Source organism: Vipera berus (genome assembly GCF_964194415.1).
Source record: "Vipera berus genome assembly, chromosome: W".
In the NCBI taxonomy this organism is placed as follows: Eukaryota; Metazoa; Chordata; class Lepidosauria; order Squamata; family Viperidae; genus Vipera; species Vipera berus.
Window position 1 is genome coordinate 1,614,452 of NC_138210.1, and position 17,713 is coordinate 1,632,164.

The 17,713-nt window shown below is 43.9% G+C and overlaps 1 protein-coding gene across 3 annotated transcripts in view; it reads right to left on the reverse strand.

Annotated features, from left to right (window-relative positions):
- The window catches only part of LOC308675951 (ADP-ribosylation factor 1), a 33,619-nt gene extending 24,379 nt beyond the window's left edge, over nt 1-9,240 (reverse strand). Inside the window, exons 1-3 of one of the 3 annotated variants that reach the window (XM_081341628.1) lie at nt 9,160-9,240; nt 4,951-5,134; nt 125-235 (exon numbers count right to left, since the gene is read on the reverse strand). In XM_081341628.1, coding sequence (XP_081197754.1) covers nt 125-235; nt 4,951-5,098 — 259 coding nt within the window. In that variant the 5' untranslated portion in view covers nt 5,099-5,134; nt 9,160-9,240. Of the gene's footprint in view, nt 1-124; nt 236-4,950; nt 5,135-8,667; nt 8,785-8,804; nt 8,968-9,159 lie in introns of those variants that run through there. The other 2 variants (XM_081341627.1, XM_081341629.1) reach the window with 2 other exon arrangements.
- Between the last annotated feature and the right edge of the window lie 8,473 nt (nt 9,241-17,713).

Genomic DNA, 17,713 nt, shown 5'->3' on the forward strand with positions numbered 1-17,713 from the left:
ACTTGATTCATGCAGTTCACAAGATTTCCTGGTGCTGTCCATGCAGTTCTGGAGCAAATGAATGCTTATGCAGATTAAATGGATTGAAATAGTATGTGGATATTGCAGACCACCACCAACTCACCTTGTGTATTTTGGAAATAATGGCGCCAAAGTGGTCTGATCTTATCCTGTCCACCGACATCCCACACCGTGAAGCTAATATTCTTGTATTCTACTGTTTCTACATTGAAACCTAAACAGATATGAGAGAATGTGTTCAGTTAATAGGAGAAAGATAAATTTATCCATTTAAGATGATGTCAATCACTTCTTTCAGAATGGGAAAAAATAAAAACAAAAAAATTATATTAAGATACCTGAATGGCTTTCAACAATGGAAGCTTTTGCTTACCCAAATTTAATTAACTACCATAAAGTTGTGACTTAATAAAGATATTTTGGACAATGAAGGAAAATTGAAAGACAGACAAGATCTACAAGAACAAGGTATTGATCTAGCATGGTGGCCATATCTGCAAATTCAAACGAGATATGAAAAATATGCTAAAACAATGGGATTTTATAAAGAACAGACAGAAATTGATCAGATAATGCTAAAAACAGATGAAAAGTTGATTAAGAAACTCTATAGATTACTGTTAAAGATGGAGGAAGAACAAGTAAAAGAAACTGATAATATGGGCAAAGAATTTTGGACATAATATAAAATTAGAAGACTGGCAAAAGTTATGGGAAAGAAATGTTAAATTAACTAAGGCAGTGTTGTATAAAGAAAACTTATATAAAATGTTTTACAGATTTTTTTTTTTTTAATTCCATTTATATCCCGCCCTTCTCCGAAGACTCAGGGCGGCTTACAAGCTTAGCAGTAGCCTTCATTCTATGTATATGCCTGCTTATTAGGGCTTTCACACACCCCCCAAGCGGCATTATTACAAAGTCAGCTTATTGCCCCCAACAATCTGGGTCCTCATTTTACCTACCTCGGAAGGATGGAAGGCTGAGTCAACCTTGAGCCTGGTGGGATGCGAACCTGCACTAATTGCAGGCAGCTGGTGTTACTTAAGGAGGCATTAGCCCACTGCTCCACCATGGCATGTGACACCAGTGAGATTAGCAAAAATGTTAAAAAATACTTCAAACAACTGTTGGAAATGCAAACAAAGACCAGGTACTTATTATCATATCTAGTGGACATGCCCCAAAGCAAAAAGCTTTTGGGTTAAAATACATTTATGGTTGGAGAAAATGACTAAAAAACAAATAGACTTTAAACCAGAATTATTTTAGTTAGGAATAATAGGACCTAATTATGAGAAATTATGAGAAATTAACGGCAGCAAGAATTTTATTTGCTCAACATTGGAAAAATGAACACTTACCAACTGAAGAAGTATTAAGAAAATTTTAGTGTGTGCAGAAATGGATAGATTGACTTTAAAGATTAAAGTGAAAGAAGATTCAGTGTATTTTAGAACATGGGGTAATTTCTATCAATGGCTAGAAAAACGAGTCGAGAGAGAAAGGAATGTGATATGTAATTTTGAATATATATTAGCATTAATCAACATATGATAATTAACTATATCTATTATTGTTAGTTAAATACATGTACCCAGACATTATGCTGTTTGCTAAATATTGAAAATGTTATTTGGAAAAACCCCATCCCCAACCCCAACCCAAATCCAATCCTGACCTCACCTTATCCCTAACCCTATAAAAACTAATAAAATCTATATATATAAAAGATGTCAGTCACATTTGGTCTTCAACAGCCTGTTCTGTGTCAACGCTGCTAACATCAGATGTTCTTGCTGACAACGTATGGCGATGCAGCCTTTTTCTTTCCTATGCTTTACTTTTAGAATTAGAAGTTACTGCAGCAGGAGGAGGAATGTGATGGGAGTTAGTTAGACATAACAATATTGTAATGGTGTGTGAAAGCAGGGGCTTTTGAAATAAGAGATTATAAGAAATGGCGGGTTGGAGAACAGGAGGGAAAACCTGCATTTCAAACTAATTGGAGAACGTGATTTATGACTATTAGAGGATGGAATTGTGTTTGATACTACATGCTAAGGGGAGAATTCAGATTTTGGCTTCGACCATGTATGTGCCGATGCCATGCTACTTGAATAAAGATTCTTTAAGGTAAACAGTGCCTCTAAGTTCTTTGAAGAGTATCATCTGTCAGAACCATGACATCCTCCTTGCCAGCCAAAACACATCTTATAAGCAAGTTATCGCAATAATATAAAGAAAAACCTAACATTTCCCTCTCTATATACATTTTACAAAGTGGTATTAAAAAGCTAAGAGCCAGTGAGTTCTATTCCTACATGAGCACAAAGACAGCTGGGTAACTTTGGCCCAATCACCAGGAGACGGTGAGTTCAAGTCCCGCCTTAGCCATGAAAGTAGGCTGGGTGGCTTTGGGTCAATCACCGAGAGACGGTGAGTTGTAGCTCTGTCTTAAGCATGAAAGCCAGCTAGGTGACTTTGGGCCAATCACCAGGAGACTGGGACTTCTAGTCCTGCCTGAGATATGAAGCCAACTGTGTGACCTTGGGGCAGCCACTTTCTCTCAGCCCTAGGAAGGAAGTAATGGCAAACCACTTCTGAAAAGGCAGTTTCTGAGAATTGGGCACAACCAAACAGAAGAAAAATTAAAAAGCTACACATATGTTGTAAAATATTATAGCACTCCAAGATTGGAGGGTACCTTGGAGGTCGTCTAGTCCTCTTCCATGGCAGGAATCTTCACACCGTCTCAGCTAAGTGGGTGCTCAATGCCTCCACCTTTTTTTAGCATTCCATAAAGCTTCAAGATCTGACTTTTCTCCCAAGTGTTGGGAGATTAGATGATCACACATTAGAATTGATTGGTGACAGGTTTTTGTTGTTTTCAATAATTTTATGGGTTGAGTTTTAAAGTTTACAATGATTTTATACTGTTGCCTTGGAAGAGTGAAGAAAATTCTCAGGGATGACTCACACCCTGGATGGTATCTCTTTACTCTCCTACCATTGGGTAGGAGATATAGGAGTATAGCCAGCCGCACCAACAGGTTGAAAAACAGCTTTTATCTGTGGGCTGTTAGGCTTTTGAATGAGAAATATCTTTTCTGAATTTTATGCAGAATTGACTTGGGAGGCCGGTGTGTGGTGTAGTTGGTTCACATGGTGTAGTAAGATGGAGGGTTTGTTTGTCACTGTGTGTTGGGGGTGGGAGCACAAAGGGAGGCTCAGCTAATCTCAATGTATACATGGTTGTACTTTGACAATAAAGGTTCATTTCATTTCATTTCATTTTTTGCATCTACTTTTTTCAATCCATTTTCTGTCATTAATTCCCCAAGAATAAGAAATGTAAATTGTAAGCTCCTCATAGCACAGTTCTACATCATTGTTAAAATACACTGGGCAATTATGGACATATTCATTCATATTCATAAATAGATTGAATTATAACACTTTCCCCCTCACCTAAGCCTGTTCTCTTATGTATACAGGTGAAACTCGAAAAATTAGAATATCGTGCAAAAGTTCATTTATTTCAGTAATGCAACTTAAAAGGGGAAACTAATATATGAGATAGACTCATTACATGCAAAGCAAGATAGTTCAAGCCGTGATTTGTCATAATTGCGATGATTATGGTGTACAGCTCATGAAAACCCCAAATCCACAATCTCAGAAAATTAGAATATTACATGCAATCAATAAAACAAGGAGTGTACATAGAACAATATCGGACCTCTGAAAAGTATAAGCATGCATATGTAATTAATTAAATGAAGGCAGTCTAAGCAGTGAACACTTTTAGATATTAAATCTGCTGTATATTCACTCAGGAATCCTCAGACCACCTTAGACTTGCTTTTCAAAACAATAGGATATATTTTTATCCAAACAAGAATGAATGTGTTCCTACATACCGTGTTTTCCCGAAAATAAGACCCGGTCTTATATTTTTATAGGCCTCCAAAAGAGACATTGGGTCTTATTTTTTCCTGACACTTGCCTCGCAGCAGCGGCACCAACAGCCCCGCCCAGCAGGAGCCTGGGTGGCTGCTGTCCACTTCTGCTCGCAACAAGTGGCCATGTGGTGTGCTGGTGCTGCCGCAAGGCAAGGTGGAGGAGGGGGGAGCTGCCCCACGTGCCCTGCACCTGCTTACCTCAGGGTCCCCACAGCCAGGTCTCCCACACCCTGCCACCTGCCTCACCTCTTAGAAATCCAAGGCTAAACAGTACAGAAGTAGAGGGGGCAGAGCTGGTTCACCAGGTTAAAAAAAAAAGACGGGCAGTGATTCCCTTTCTTCCGCATCGGAAGACCATTGTTATGGATGGCTCGTCTGAGTTTTTGTAACGTTTCACAGTAGACTTCTGAATTGATGGTCGAACCACGCTCCATGAACTTCACTAGCAGTACTCCTTTGGTATCTTCTCATTTGGTGGGATTTTCTATGGCATCACTTCCAGTGTGTTGGTTCACGATAATGCTTGCCCGTACACCGCTAGACGCACCCAAGAACTTTTGAAGTAGTTCTGTTGGGATGCTTTTGATCACCCCCCCATAGCCCAGATTTGGCGCTGAGCGACTAAGGAATTTCAAACCTTGTAAGACGTTATGACAAGTGCCTCAATTTGAATAGCGATTATGTCAAAAAGTAATGTAATGTTGTAGTTTTCTAATGTGAATAATAAAAGTTCTTTATCTGCGAGTGTCTGTCATTGATAACCAAACAGAGGTTAATTTCCGGATTGCCCTCTTAATTGAGTTAACTGAAGTAACATGATCTTGGCTACTACTCAGCAGCTACTGAGCAACCTATACAGGCTAATTCTACATTTTCACCCAGAGTTGTGATACTGTGCAAAACGTACCCATATCTTATTTTAAATTCAGAATTAGTTGCAATTAAGAGATGCTTGAATTCTTACCTATAGTAGGGATGGTAGTTACTATTTCACCGAGTTTAAGCTTGTACAATATAGTAGTTTTTCCTGCGGCATCCAATCCAACCATAAGAATACGCATTTCTTTTTTGCCGAAGAGGCCTTTGAAAAGGTTGGCAAAAATATTTCCCATGTTTGAGGATGTTGTTCACCCACTGGCCAAGAAAATCTAGGAGACAAAGGGTTTCAAGACTATTAACTCAGTAAAACATCACAATCATAGCTAACCCCAAAAGTATATATTAATGGCCCCCATGAACCGAGGGGGGTTTATTTCTCATGTAAACATTCATACAGGTAGTCCTCAACTTACAACCATGTGTGTAGTGACCATTCAAAGTTACAAGAGCATTGAAAAAAGTGACTTATGAGCATTTTCACTGTTATGACCGTTGCAGCATCCCCATGGTCACGTGATCAAAATTCAGATGCTTGGCAACTGGCATGTATTTATGATGGTTGGAGTGTCCCAGGGTCATGTGATCGCTTTTTGTGACCTTCTGCCAAGCAAAGTCAATGGGGAAGCCAGATTCACTTAACAACCATGTTTCTAACTTAACGGCAACAATTGTCACAAGATCGTAAAATGGGGCAAAGCTCACATAACAATGGCATTTGCTTAGCAAGGGAAATTTTGGGCTCAATTGTGGTCATAAGTCGAGGACTACCTGTAGTCAGCTTGTGGCAACAGAGGCTCAATAGAGGCAATAGAAGGCAGTATTTATGCAAATTAAATTGCTGTATATACACAAAGAGAGCAACAGGCATTTTCACCACAGGATAAAGTTTTAGCAGGAGACAGGCAGTTTGCTCAAATATACAATTATTGTAATGATCACATGTTCTATGAAACTACAATAAAATGGTCAAAATACATAAGGATGTTGAAAGATATGGGTGTGAAAACCATGTTACTACTGAAAGACAAAACAGGTCACTTTACATTTATTGGCTGTACCGTAATTATGTCTATTTATAAATATATCTACAAACATTTCAAGGAAAGAAGAAAGGGCTTCAACATAAAAATAGAAGCATAAAAGTAATTTCAAGACAAATGCATTTCTTCCTGTTCCCTAAATGAGTGAAACAGTAGCTAGGACAAACCATCATCGTGGCATAATGCTATTCAATGTTAATCACTTAGAAGGAACTACGCAAGGAACTTTGTTAGCAGCATGAGCCAGATATGAAATTTTCTTTAATGAAAATAATCATGCATTTCCCTCTGTGAAACTGAGCCCAGCTTAACAATCTCTAGGTTGGCAGAATCCAGTTTGACCAGTATGATTCTCTCAAAGGCTGTTCACAATTCTAGAGCTCAAGCATCATCTGATGCCTAGCTAACACTGGGATTCTCTACTTGACTCTCCTGACGTCATAACTAGTAGTTAACTAGTTTCTACTGTCAAACTTGGCAGAGAAAAAGGTAGCCCTCTGAGAAGTCTACGGTATTAATACAGGTAGTCCTCGACTTATGAACATAATGTAGTCCAAAACTTCTGTTGCTAAATGAGACAATTATGTGAATTTTGCCTCATTTTATGAACTTTCTTGGAACACTTGTTAACTGAATCACTGTAGTTAAGTCAGTAACACATTTATCTGACTCTGGCTTCCCCATTGACTTTGCTTGGCATTGTAAAAGAAATCTCCAAATCTTTCAAAAGTGAACTTCCACCAAGTTCTGATGAACAAGGAAAAGTCTAAGCTGGAAAAAAAAATAGGTGGGGGGAAAATGACACTGAGTAACTGAGATATTTGTTCCTGAATCTATGTTAGTTTCTGCATCTTGTTTATATTTTGCCCATGTCACAAAGATAAAAGATGAAAACCTTAAGCGAGCCAAAATCTAAGGTAGGCCAGTGAACTACATCATTGAAAGACCAGTAAGTTAAACATCAGAAAATACATGCTAGAATTCACTAAGAAAAAAAACAGCAATGCCATCCACCTTGGCATTGTTTTATTGCAAAACCTAGTTCTTAAACAGAAAAATTAATGCTTAAAACCAACTGTCCCCCTCATTATCCCAAGTATTTATGAGGGGCATGTCATTATCAGGTATTAGCAACATGAAAAGTTTTTTAACATATTTCCTAAAAAAAACCATTAACCCAAGATTTAAGAGGACTTTCTCCAGTGGGGTGAATCCAGCCGATCAGCAGAGACTAGCAATATTAATCCAGCCTGACATTTCCTGATATTTCAAGAAAAAGAAACTTAGGCAGTAAATTACATTGTCCTGAGATGGCTTTGATGTCCAGAATTATACTGTACTGTAGTTGCCTGTGTGGCAAAGCTAGAGAAACAGTTCACAACCCTGAAAATGGGAATGGCCATGAAAACAGCTTTGAAAAGCATCGTAAGCCTGGAAGGGACTTTGGAGGTCATCTAGTTCAACCCTCTGCTCAAGGCAGGAGACTTTATACCAGGGGTGTCAAACTGCTGGCCCACGGGCCGGATGCATCATCTGGAAGTTGCGCCCACCCCATTGATGGCAATGGCAAAACTGTCCCGATACATTGCGTGACGCCACGAGTTTGACATGTCTGCTTTATACCATCCTGGTCAAATGGTTGTTCAATCTTTTCTTGAAAATCTCTAGAGGTGGAGCACCCACAATTCCCAGAGGGAAGCTGTTCCACTGCTTGCTTTATAGTTCTCACCATCAGGGAGTTCATTTCTAGGTTGCATCTCCTTCTGACCAGCTTCCATTCCTTTCTTCCTCCCTCTTCTTTCTCCTTCCTTCTCTTTTGTTCCTTCCTCCTTCCCTCCCTCCCTTCTTCATTCTTTCATGGCTCAGTTGGCCTAACAAGCTTAAGGAAGACAGAGAAAGACCTAGCTAAGACCTTGTACAATAAACTAAGTTTGGCTAATGGTGATTTGTATTTCTGTCATGGCTTAATATTTGACCCTTCCTCCCACCCAAATACTAGGGCCAGAAGGTACCTTGGAGGTCATCTGGCCCAACCCCCTGCCCAAGGCGTGGAGTCATTACATAAATGGATTAAGTAAGAGTCTTGTCCCGGCCTGTCAACCCAGACCTTTTGTGTCTGATTTCCTCACCTTGGCTAATAAAGAGGAAGAGAATCTTCACCACAACACACTTGAAACTCCCTGTCCTTGCGCAACTCTTTGGATGAAGTCACCAGCAAGTGACTAAAGGATCCTAAATCCCCACCCATCCCGCGTCTTTGGGGCCAAATTCCAGACGAGGAAAGAAAAAAGGCACCCCCCCCCCAAGCCTATCATCCACCCCGCGGGCTACCCGGGTCTATGACACTTCACCAGACAATTCGCTGCGGGACAAGTTAAATTAATATCAAAGATGTGGTGGAATAGAATCATTAAAAATGGATGCAAAAGGAGGGACAGAATGAAATGTGAATGACAAAAAATAGTCGTCCGTGATGAGTTGGCTGCGGCGAGTTGTTCCACTCCACTTCGCCCCCGTCTCATGGACGCTGTAATACAGCCAGGCCAAAGCACCAGAACTATGGGTGTAAGGAGTGACTGCCACCCCGGGCAAAGGGGCCCAGGCCTGAGGCCTATTAGGAGTGGAACCCGTGCAGGACCTCCTTCTCGCCCTGACTACAGTCCCCTTCTCGTGGGGGCTGGGGAAGAGGGGAATGGTGATCCACAAAGGCGACGGCGGAGGAGCAGCGGGGAAGGTCAAAGGAGGAGAGAGAAGAGACTCACAGCTGGGCCGGGAGAACAGCGGGTGCCGGGGAACTTTGCCCCGCCCAGTCGGCTCAGGGCGGGCCGTTGGCGAAGGAAGGGTCGGGTCATACCAAGCCCAGCCGCCGCGAAGACTTCGTGAGGGATCGGCTGCTTACCGGGCGATGTCGCGGGGTGCCTGGCTGCGGGGACTTCGTCGTCGTCTTCGTCCTCCTCTCCGGGCCCGCCGGCTGTCTCGCCTGCTTCTGGCCTTCACCTTCCGTCTCCCTCACAGCCTCCCTCACTGCCCACAAAATGGCGGCTCCCCACGGCCACGTCAGTGCCAAGGGCTCCGCAAAGCACGACGGGAAACACGGGCTGGGTTTTCTATATATATATATATATATATATATATATATTCCTCCTTTCCCTGCGCCTCATGCTTTTTCTTTCTCCCCGAAAGGGGGAGGCAGAGCAGGAACGGGGAGGCGTGGCCAAGTACTGCGGCGTAGAAGCAGAACGAGGAAGACCTACCTTTAGGAGCATGCACGCTCCCCTTCTTCGTCTCGTGCGCCCTGCCGACCGTTAGAAAGCGGGAACGGAGGTGCCCCGTGCCCTTTTCAATGGGGAGGGGGAGCGCGCGCGAGCCTGGAAAAAGGGGCAGAGCCTCGCGGGGAGATTCTGTGGCACGCGCGCTGGAAAAAGGGGCGGGGCCTGCTGGGCTCAGGCACCATTTCGCGGAGGGAGGGTTAGGGTTAGCTTGTCGCCTCCCTCACCAGTGGAGGGCGGCGCCTTTGGGAACGACAAAGCTCATCATCCCCTACCCCCACTCCCACATGGTCCTCCTAGTTGGTATGAGAATTGTGATTGGAGGTGACGAGAGCTTGCTGAGGAACAGCCAGGGCTTAACCCTAGTGTTGGAAGAAAAGTCTTCGTCGTAGTTACATCCAAGCCGGGGATAAACAACATGGCGACTGCTTTGGGAAGAGGGTTACAGTTTATTGCAGAGGAAAGCCAGACAGGAAGATGGATCCAGAAAAAAGGAATGAACACATGGGGGTAGTGGGTTTTTATACCCTCTGGACTCTATTGTTTGGAATTATTTCCGGTTCCTGTTTGGGGCTATTTACTGTGTGTCCTGAGTCTAGGTGTTCCTTTCTAGGAATGTTGCTGGTTGTATGTCCCAGCCCCTGCCTCTCTGGGGCTGGAGTATGTAGATGTTAAGCTCCTGGCTCCAACCTTCTTAATGGCTTACATTTGCATGTCTACAGAACTGGTTTTCTGCTTGTGGGGAAGGAGACCTGAGACTATTAAAAAAACTGAGCATGCTTTCCTGGCTCTTCAAGTTCTTTTTAGAAAATATATTTTTCTGCCTTTTTTAATATTTCCTTCTCTGGGGAGCTGACTTCCCTCACTAGTTTTGTGGTTATGGTTAATCATGGTGAAGGGATTTTATTGTTTATGATTTTAGTATGTTTAAACTTGACACTAGCAGCTATTATATATATCGTTTTATATTGATATTTGTAGTGTTATGTAATCATTATTTTGTAGCCAATTGTTTGAGCAGATGCTTTATGTATATTGGAAAAGTAAAAGTCTCATGTTAAACATACAGGAGATTTCTTACATGAAAAGAGCAATGGGAGGGTGAAAAGGAGTTACGGATGGAGACTGGGTTGCTGTGTATGAGTCATCATCTTGGAATTATTTTTCTGTACCTTTTCATTCCTGATACAAAGACCTGATCTTTTTGTTCTGAAAAGGTATAAAAGGTGGAAGACATCTTTCCTGGTTGTTGCCTTCATTCCTCTACCAACCATGAAGATGAATAGGGCCACCCCTCTCTGTTTTCATCAAAATAAAGTTGTAATTCTTTGCTGAAACCTCAGCTCAGGAGTTTCTTTTGGCTCTCTTAAATTCCTGAGTAACACTGGGACAATTGTGAGGCTAAGTGAATAACCTTACAACGGCTAGTCACAGACATCATCCCAGATTGAGTCTTAAACCTTAAATACTAGCTGGCTTGGGCTGGACCCAGCCAAGGAAGGATTTGACTTCATCCCCATGAGAGATTAAACCTGGTTAGGGGGTAACTTGGGTTAGTCTGAGCAGGTTGTGGGAACCGAAGTGGTTGGTTCAAGTTATGGATCAGGGAAATGAAAACATCTAGGAAAGAATCTGAATTTTGTTGGAAGAAAAATCAGGACCTGTTCCAACTGTTGGAAGTCAGCACCCGCCCACCCTCCTAGAAAAGGAAATATTTTGGGGGGATATTAAAAAGGACAGAATACTATATTTCCCCAAAGGAATAATGAAACATCTTAGGCAAAGAGCCTCAAGTCTCCCTCCCCCAAGCAGAAACCAAGCAGGCCAGCTTTTAGAAATGCAGATTTGATAATGCTTTTACTGTAGAAAGACTGGCACCAGGAAGCTTAGAGATGATGGGATTAGAAAGACAAAAATCCCTAGAGCCAACAACCCCTCACCCAAAAAATCCAATGCAGGACATAGCCATGAGCCCCAGCCCCAGGGAAGCAGGATATGACTAGGACAAAAATGGAAACTCTTCCCACCCCACCCCACCCCACCCTACCCTACCCTGGAAAAAGCCCCATGTATAACAAAAGTCTTCTAAGTCTAACATAACCAACATACCCAACAACTTTGTCATCTAAAAGGTAGAGTAGGGCAGGGCTTTTCAACCTTTTCACAGATTGTACCACTTTTAGGACATGACAATATTTGAGTACCACCAGTGCTTAGCAAGGTGTCAAAAACTTGATGACCAAAAAAGGGGGGGATTTGGGGTTTTACTGTTTACATTCATTTGTTGTTATAGAAATGGCTAGTTTATAATATGGAAAAGTAAAAAGTTGTGGTTCAATGGTAATGCTTCCTTCTACTGCAACAGAGGAAGTATGTTCTTTTTCCCTTCTCCCCCTCACTTTTCCCCCCTTCTTCCTCCCCACTGTGTCCTACTATTTGCTTTTGTATTTTTGTATTTTATTCTATAATCTAATAAAATATTACAAACTGTAGAAAAAAGTACCAGTTTTAATTTCTTTGGTGGCTGTTCCTTTGCTGAATCAGTTTCCCTTTGCACTGACAAATGTATGATGAATTTATCCATGTTTATTAATATGCACCACTACCAGCTAGCTCAGGGGTCTTCAAAGTTGGCACTTGTAAGTCTTCTGGACTTCAACTCCCAGAATTCCTCAGCCCTCATGGCTGGTTGAGGAATTCTGGGAGTTGAAGTCCACAGGTCTTAAAGTTGCTAAGTTCTGAGCTCTTCCACAGTGCACTAAGAATGAACACCCCCAATCCCTTCCCTGTACCCTTAAAGACACAGGAATCAAGTGCAAAGCAAGAAAATAAAGAAACACAAACTCAGTTTTTTTTTCTTTAAGCTGCCTCAGGCGTGTCATGTATCACAATGTTGTAATTCTCGAGTGAAAGGCTCCAGCAATTGCAAAAAGCTTTAGCTTTAAATTAAGCCAGTTTACCTTCAAAGAAAACTTTCTAAAAGCCACAGTCAGACTCAATTAAAGGGGGTAAAACTAATTACATTTGTTTAAAGGGATTAAACCTTTCCTATTGTCTTTTTTCCTCTTCCCCCACCCAAACCACGTTCTTTTATAGCCTCTCCTCTGTCCCCCTCCCCCTTGGAAGTGTCAAATCAGCTGGAGCCCTGCCGGCTCCTGGGGCTTCTGCCAAGCCCAGACAGTCCTGCAGCTGCAGCTGCCTCTCCCTCAGGCTTGGCTCACTTTGGCTCATTCCCCTTGCCTGCTACACTTGGCTAGCAATCGCGTGCCACCTGTGATGTGGTAAAGTAGCACAAGTAGTATGCATACCACCGGTTGAAAAGCCCTGGTCTAAGGGAGGCTGAGGTTTGAACTGAATTTGAGTGTGGCTTTTTAATCTGGACAGTTCACCCCAGCAATACCAATAGGGTAGCTGGGCTGGTTCTATTCTGGATCTAAGTGCTTTTAGTGCTTTGAATTTGAATGTGCTGCCTTTTGGCCAAAACTTTTAAGCAAAGCCCATTTTTTACATAATTCCTTTAACAGGTTCTTTTTCATACCTGCCTGGATGGGTAGCTGATTCCCGTCCCAGGCTTCAAGCAAGCTTTTCACTGGGGAACCTATCTTGACCCTTGAACTAGAACCTCCCATGATTCCCTTATTCCTCATGCATGGGTTCACTTTGGTTCTATTGGGTCCAGCACACTGAAGCCTCCTAGTGAGACTTCTGCCTACCAACACAGTTTTCGGGCCAAAAGGAATCTGTCGAGGCCTCTTCTGCTCCCCTGCAGAAGTTACGTGGCATTCTCTTACCGGCTTTACTTTTACTTTTCTCCACCACTGTTTGCGGACTTCAAATGTCCGGGAGGGCCTCTGCTTGCTTTTCAGAGGTAAGGGACGCTCCTAGCCTGTGGCTTAATTTCCTAACATGGGGCTTTTGCTTATAAATTACTGGTGGAAGGAGTCCTGGTGTACCAATGAAAAAAAGTTTCTGAAATGGGTCCAGTCTACCAATACAAAAGATTTTACGACACTTTTACTGCCCGCTCTCCCTTTCTCAGAAGGTCTTATGCTCCGATGTCCTCCCCTTGCTTTCCCGGGACCTGCCAGTCACAGCTCCAGGGGAGCTAGCAGCAGGCCGGGGTGCGGCTGGAGGACATACAGAGGGGGTGAGATTCAGCTGATTTTCAGAGGAGGATGCCCCACACATACATCCACACACACTTCCTTTCATTCTTCGGACCCTTTGAATCTAGGAATTTAAATTTGGTGGCACTTACCCTCTTTACAGGTAGCTGTTTGAGCGCAAGACTCAAAAACTCCCTTTAATAACCGTTGGCAACAGGGCAGGGTCTGTGGAGACTTTCCTGCAGAACAAGGCTGGGTGATGGCTCTTCTGGGCCCAGTCCGGTGGCTGGGTGAGCTGGAAGTCTCTTCATTGGTCGCCAGGTAATTGTTGGGAGTGTTCGGTCCCAGCCTACTATGTCCTTGTTACTTCACAAGGCAACCCCTAATTTATCAGTAGACTGGATAAATAAACCCCTTTTATTGAAGTTACAGACCTTGTCCACAAACAAAACAGAGCACAAGCCAACAGGTAATAACTCACTGGTAACACAAACAGACCATCATTTCTTGACACAGAAGTTCTTTACAAACGGTTGCCTCCAGCAACCAGCCCTGCCCACACATTCCTTTTTGTTACACAGCCCCTAAGGCATGGCTTCTCACTGCTTTCTCCTTCTCCCCTGGAGTCACCCTATTGCTTCCCTCTGATTTACTCGTGTGACCTGTCTATGTTTCTGAGCATCTCTGAGGTCTTCCAGCTGTGCTTCCTCTGAGTCTGACTCCGCCTCCCAGTCCAGCTGGCTTTCAGCTTGACCACGAGTGGAGGGGCCAGGTTCTTCCTCACTTTATAAGTCTGGTAACTCATCAGAGCCTTCCTCTGACTCTGATGGCTGCCGGGATGACAGGCTGGCATGGAATCACAACAGGGAGGAATTCCCCCATTCAGGCTCTTCCAGCCGGGATTCTCATAAGCAGCACAGAAGACAACAAATAGAACGTGAAGCCAGCTACTGGAAAGAGAGGTTTAACCACGGAGATTAAAGTTGAGTGACAATTCAGCATGAATCCCTGGCTAGCTAGACAGAATGGTCCTCAAATGTGAGTTCTTATACCCTTTCATGGTTTCCAAAATTGTCATTTCTGATTGGTGAGTTTAAAATTTGTCTTTTCTGATTTCTTGGTCAGTGTCTATTCTTGGGTTAATTCCTTTATCAATTCTGTCTAAAAAAGTGTTAGTTTTTGCTCCAGGAGGGATCCGGTGTAATTATTTTCTTGTTGTGTACTTTTTAGTATTTCTATTCTAATGCTGTCAATCCTAATTGCTGTTAGCTAGTTCTGCATTCCTGTAGCCAGTGTGTGTTAAGTGTTTGTTTATTTAGCCTCAGTCTGCCACTGAGTCAGACTTGTTTGTATTGGGTTCTTCCTGTATTAGGGACACGGTGGTTCAGTGGGTTAGGATGCTGAGCTTGTTGATCAGAAGGTCGGCAGTTTGGCGGGTCGAATCCCGAGTGCTGCGTAACAGAGTGAGCGCCTGTTACTCATCCCAGCTTCTGCCAACCTAGCAGTTCGAAAGCACGTAAAAAATGCAAGTAGAAAAATAGGGACCACTACGGTGGGAAGGTAACAGCGTTCCGTGCGCCTTTGGCATCTAGTCATGCCGGCCACATGACCACGGAGACGTCCTCGGACAAGCGCTGGCTCTTCGGCTTTGAAACGGAGGTGAGCACCGGCCCCTAGAGTTGGAAACGACTAGCACGCATGTGCGGGGGAAACTTTACCTTTACCTTTACCTTTACCTTCCTGTATTTGCCAAGGAGGGTGAGGAGGGGGTGTCCTGCTCTCATCAATCAGAATAGTGCTGGAAGGGACCTTGGAGGTTAGAATAGAATAGAGCTGGAAGGGAGGTCCTTGGAGGTCTTCTAGTCCACCCCCCCACTCAAGCAGAAGAACCTATGCATCGCAGACAAGTGACTGTCCAGTCTCTTCTGTTGAATGAAAAACCTTCATCAGGGTCCAGTCCAAGCCAGGAATAAACAAAATGGAGACTGCTTTAGAAAGAAGGTTGTAGTTTATTGAAGAGCAGCGCCAGACAGAAAGGTGACTGGGAAAGCTGACCACATGTAGCAGAGAGTGGTGGGTTTTTATACCTTCTTGGGCTTTTGAGGTTGTTTCCTGTTCCTGTGGCATTAACTTTGACCTGAAGTTCAGTGTCCCTTTCTGGTATTTTAATGGTGGTGGGTTAATCCTATTATGTCCAAAAAGGCATATCCTGCTTCCCTGGGGCTGTGGCTGATGACTATGTCCTGTGTTGGATTTTTTGGGGGGTTGATGGGTTGTTAATTCTAGGGATCTTTGTCTTTCTAATCCCATCAGCTCTAAGCTTCCTGGCTCCAGCCTTTCTGAAAGGATTATCACATCTGCATTTCTACAGACCTGGTTTCTGCTGAGTTTCTGGCTGTGGGGAGGGAGAGGTTTCTGCCTTTTTTAAGATCTTCTCCATTATTCTTTTGGGGAAATATAATATTCTGCCTTTTTAATATTCACCAAAATATTTCTTTCTCTGGGGGGGGGGGCTGACTTCCCACACTTCTTAAAAACCTCCAGTGATGGAGTGCCCACGATTTCTGAAGGCAAGCTGTTCCACTTGTTAATTGTCCTCACTGTTAGGAAGTTTCTCCTTAATTCCAGGTTGCTTCTCTCTTTGATCAGTTTGCAACCATTGTTTCTTGTCCTGCCCTCTGGTGCTTTGGAGAATAATTTGACCCCCTCTTCTTTGTGGCAGCCTCTCAAATACTGGAATACTGATATTATGTCACCCCCGTTACTTCTTTTCTTTAGACTAGCCAAACCCAACTCCTGCAGCCGTTCTTCATATGTTTTAGTCTGCAGGTCTTTGATCATCTTAGTTGCTCTTCTCTGCACTTTTTCCAAAGTCTCAACATCTTTTTTGTAGTATGGTGACCAAAACTGGTTGCAGTATTCCAGGTGTGGTCTCACTAGGGTTTTATAAAGTGGTACTAGTACTTCACATGATCTTGATTCTATGCCTCTGTTTACACAACCCAGGATTGTACTAGCTTTTTGGCGGCTGCTGCTTACTGCTAGCTCATAGTCAAGTGATCGTCCACTAGGACTCCAAGGTCCTTCTCACAGTTGCTGTTTTTGAGCCAGGTCTTGACTAATCTGTACTTGTACCTTAGATTTTTTTCCTGCCTAAATGTAAAACTTTGGTTTTCTCCACATTAAAACTCATTTTGTTGGATAGGTGCCATTGTTCAGGTTTGTCAAGATCTTTTTGGATCCTGAGCTTGTCTTCTGGGGTGTTGGCTATTCCTGCCAGTTTAGTGTCATCTGCAAAATTGATGAGTTCCCCTCCTGTTCCCTCATCTAAGTCATTAATGAAGATATTGAAGAGTACTGGGCCTAAGACGGAGCTTTGTGGTACCCCACTGCTTACTTCTCTCCATGTGGATTTAGTACCATTGAGGACTACTCATTGAGTATGGTTTGTCAGCCAGCTACAAATCCATCTGGTGGTGATGTTGTCTATTCCAGGGCTTTTCAAACGGGGTACGCGTACCACCGGTGGTACTTTGGCATCTGGCAGGTGGTACGTGACTGTCCTAGAGAAGTGGTAGTGGGGCGGGGGAGATGAATGAGCTGAAGCAGCGGCAGTGCCGCACAAGCCTGAGGGAGAGACAGCTGGAGCTGCAGGGCTGTCGGGGCTTGGCAGAAGCCCCAGGATCAGTGCGGGGCTCCAGCTGATCAGTGCTTCTGGAAGCTGGAGGTGCCTTATAGTGAAAAGGAAGAGGAGTGGGGGAGAGAGGAGAGGATATAAAAGGAGGTTTTGGTGGGAAAGGGCCAGCGAGGGACTGCCCCCACCCCACCCCCTGGGCATGCGAAGAGACAGCGAGCACCCAGCATCCCTGCTGACCATCCCTGCTGACCACTGAGAAAGAAAAAAAGGCAAAAGAAGCACTTCCCTTTCCCCCAGGACTCCAGTTCTCATGCACTCACCACCTTCTCTGTTCACCCCCAGGGGGCGGGGCAGAGACAGCAGGGGGGCTCGCTGGCTCCAGGGCTACCCTGTGGATCTGAGGCTGAGCACGTTCTGGCTTTGATGGCCTCCACCATGCCCGCTCGCTGACCTAGCCTCGCAGACAGCAGAATTACCTTTCACCAGGACCGCCCCTGCCTGCGTGCGATAGCTATGGCCAGCACCAGCATGGCCACCGGCAGCACTGGCAAACTCTCCCCCTCCCATCATCCCTTCCTCAGCATGGAGGAAGGAGAGAGAAGCAGGGGAGGAAGGAACAAAGGGAGGGAGGAAGGAAGGAAGAAAGGAAAGAAGGAAGGAAAGAAGGAAGGAAGGAGCTAGGAAAGGGACTGCCTCATGAGCACTTTTCAGGTTTATTTCCTTTAGCTGCGAGAGGCTCCAGGCAGGAGGCTTCATATTTTGTCCCCTCCCACCTGTCGTTGCTTCTGCGTGGCTC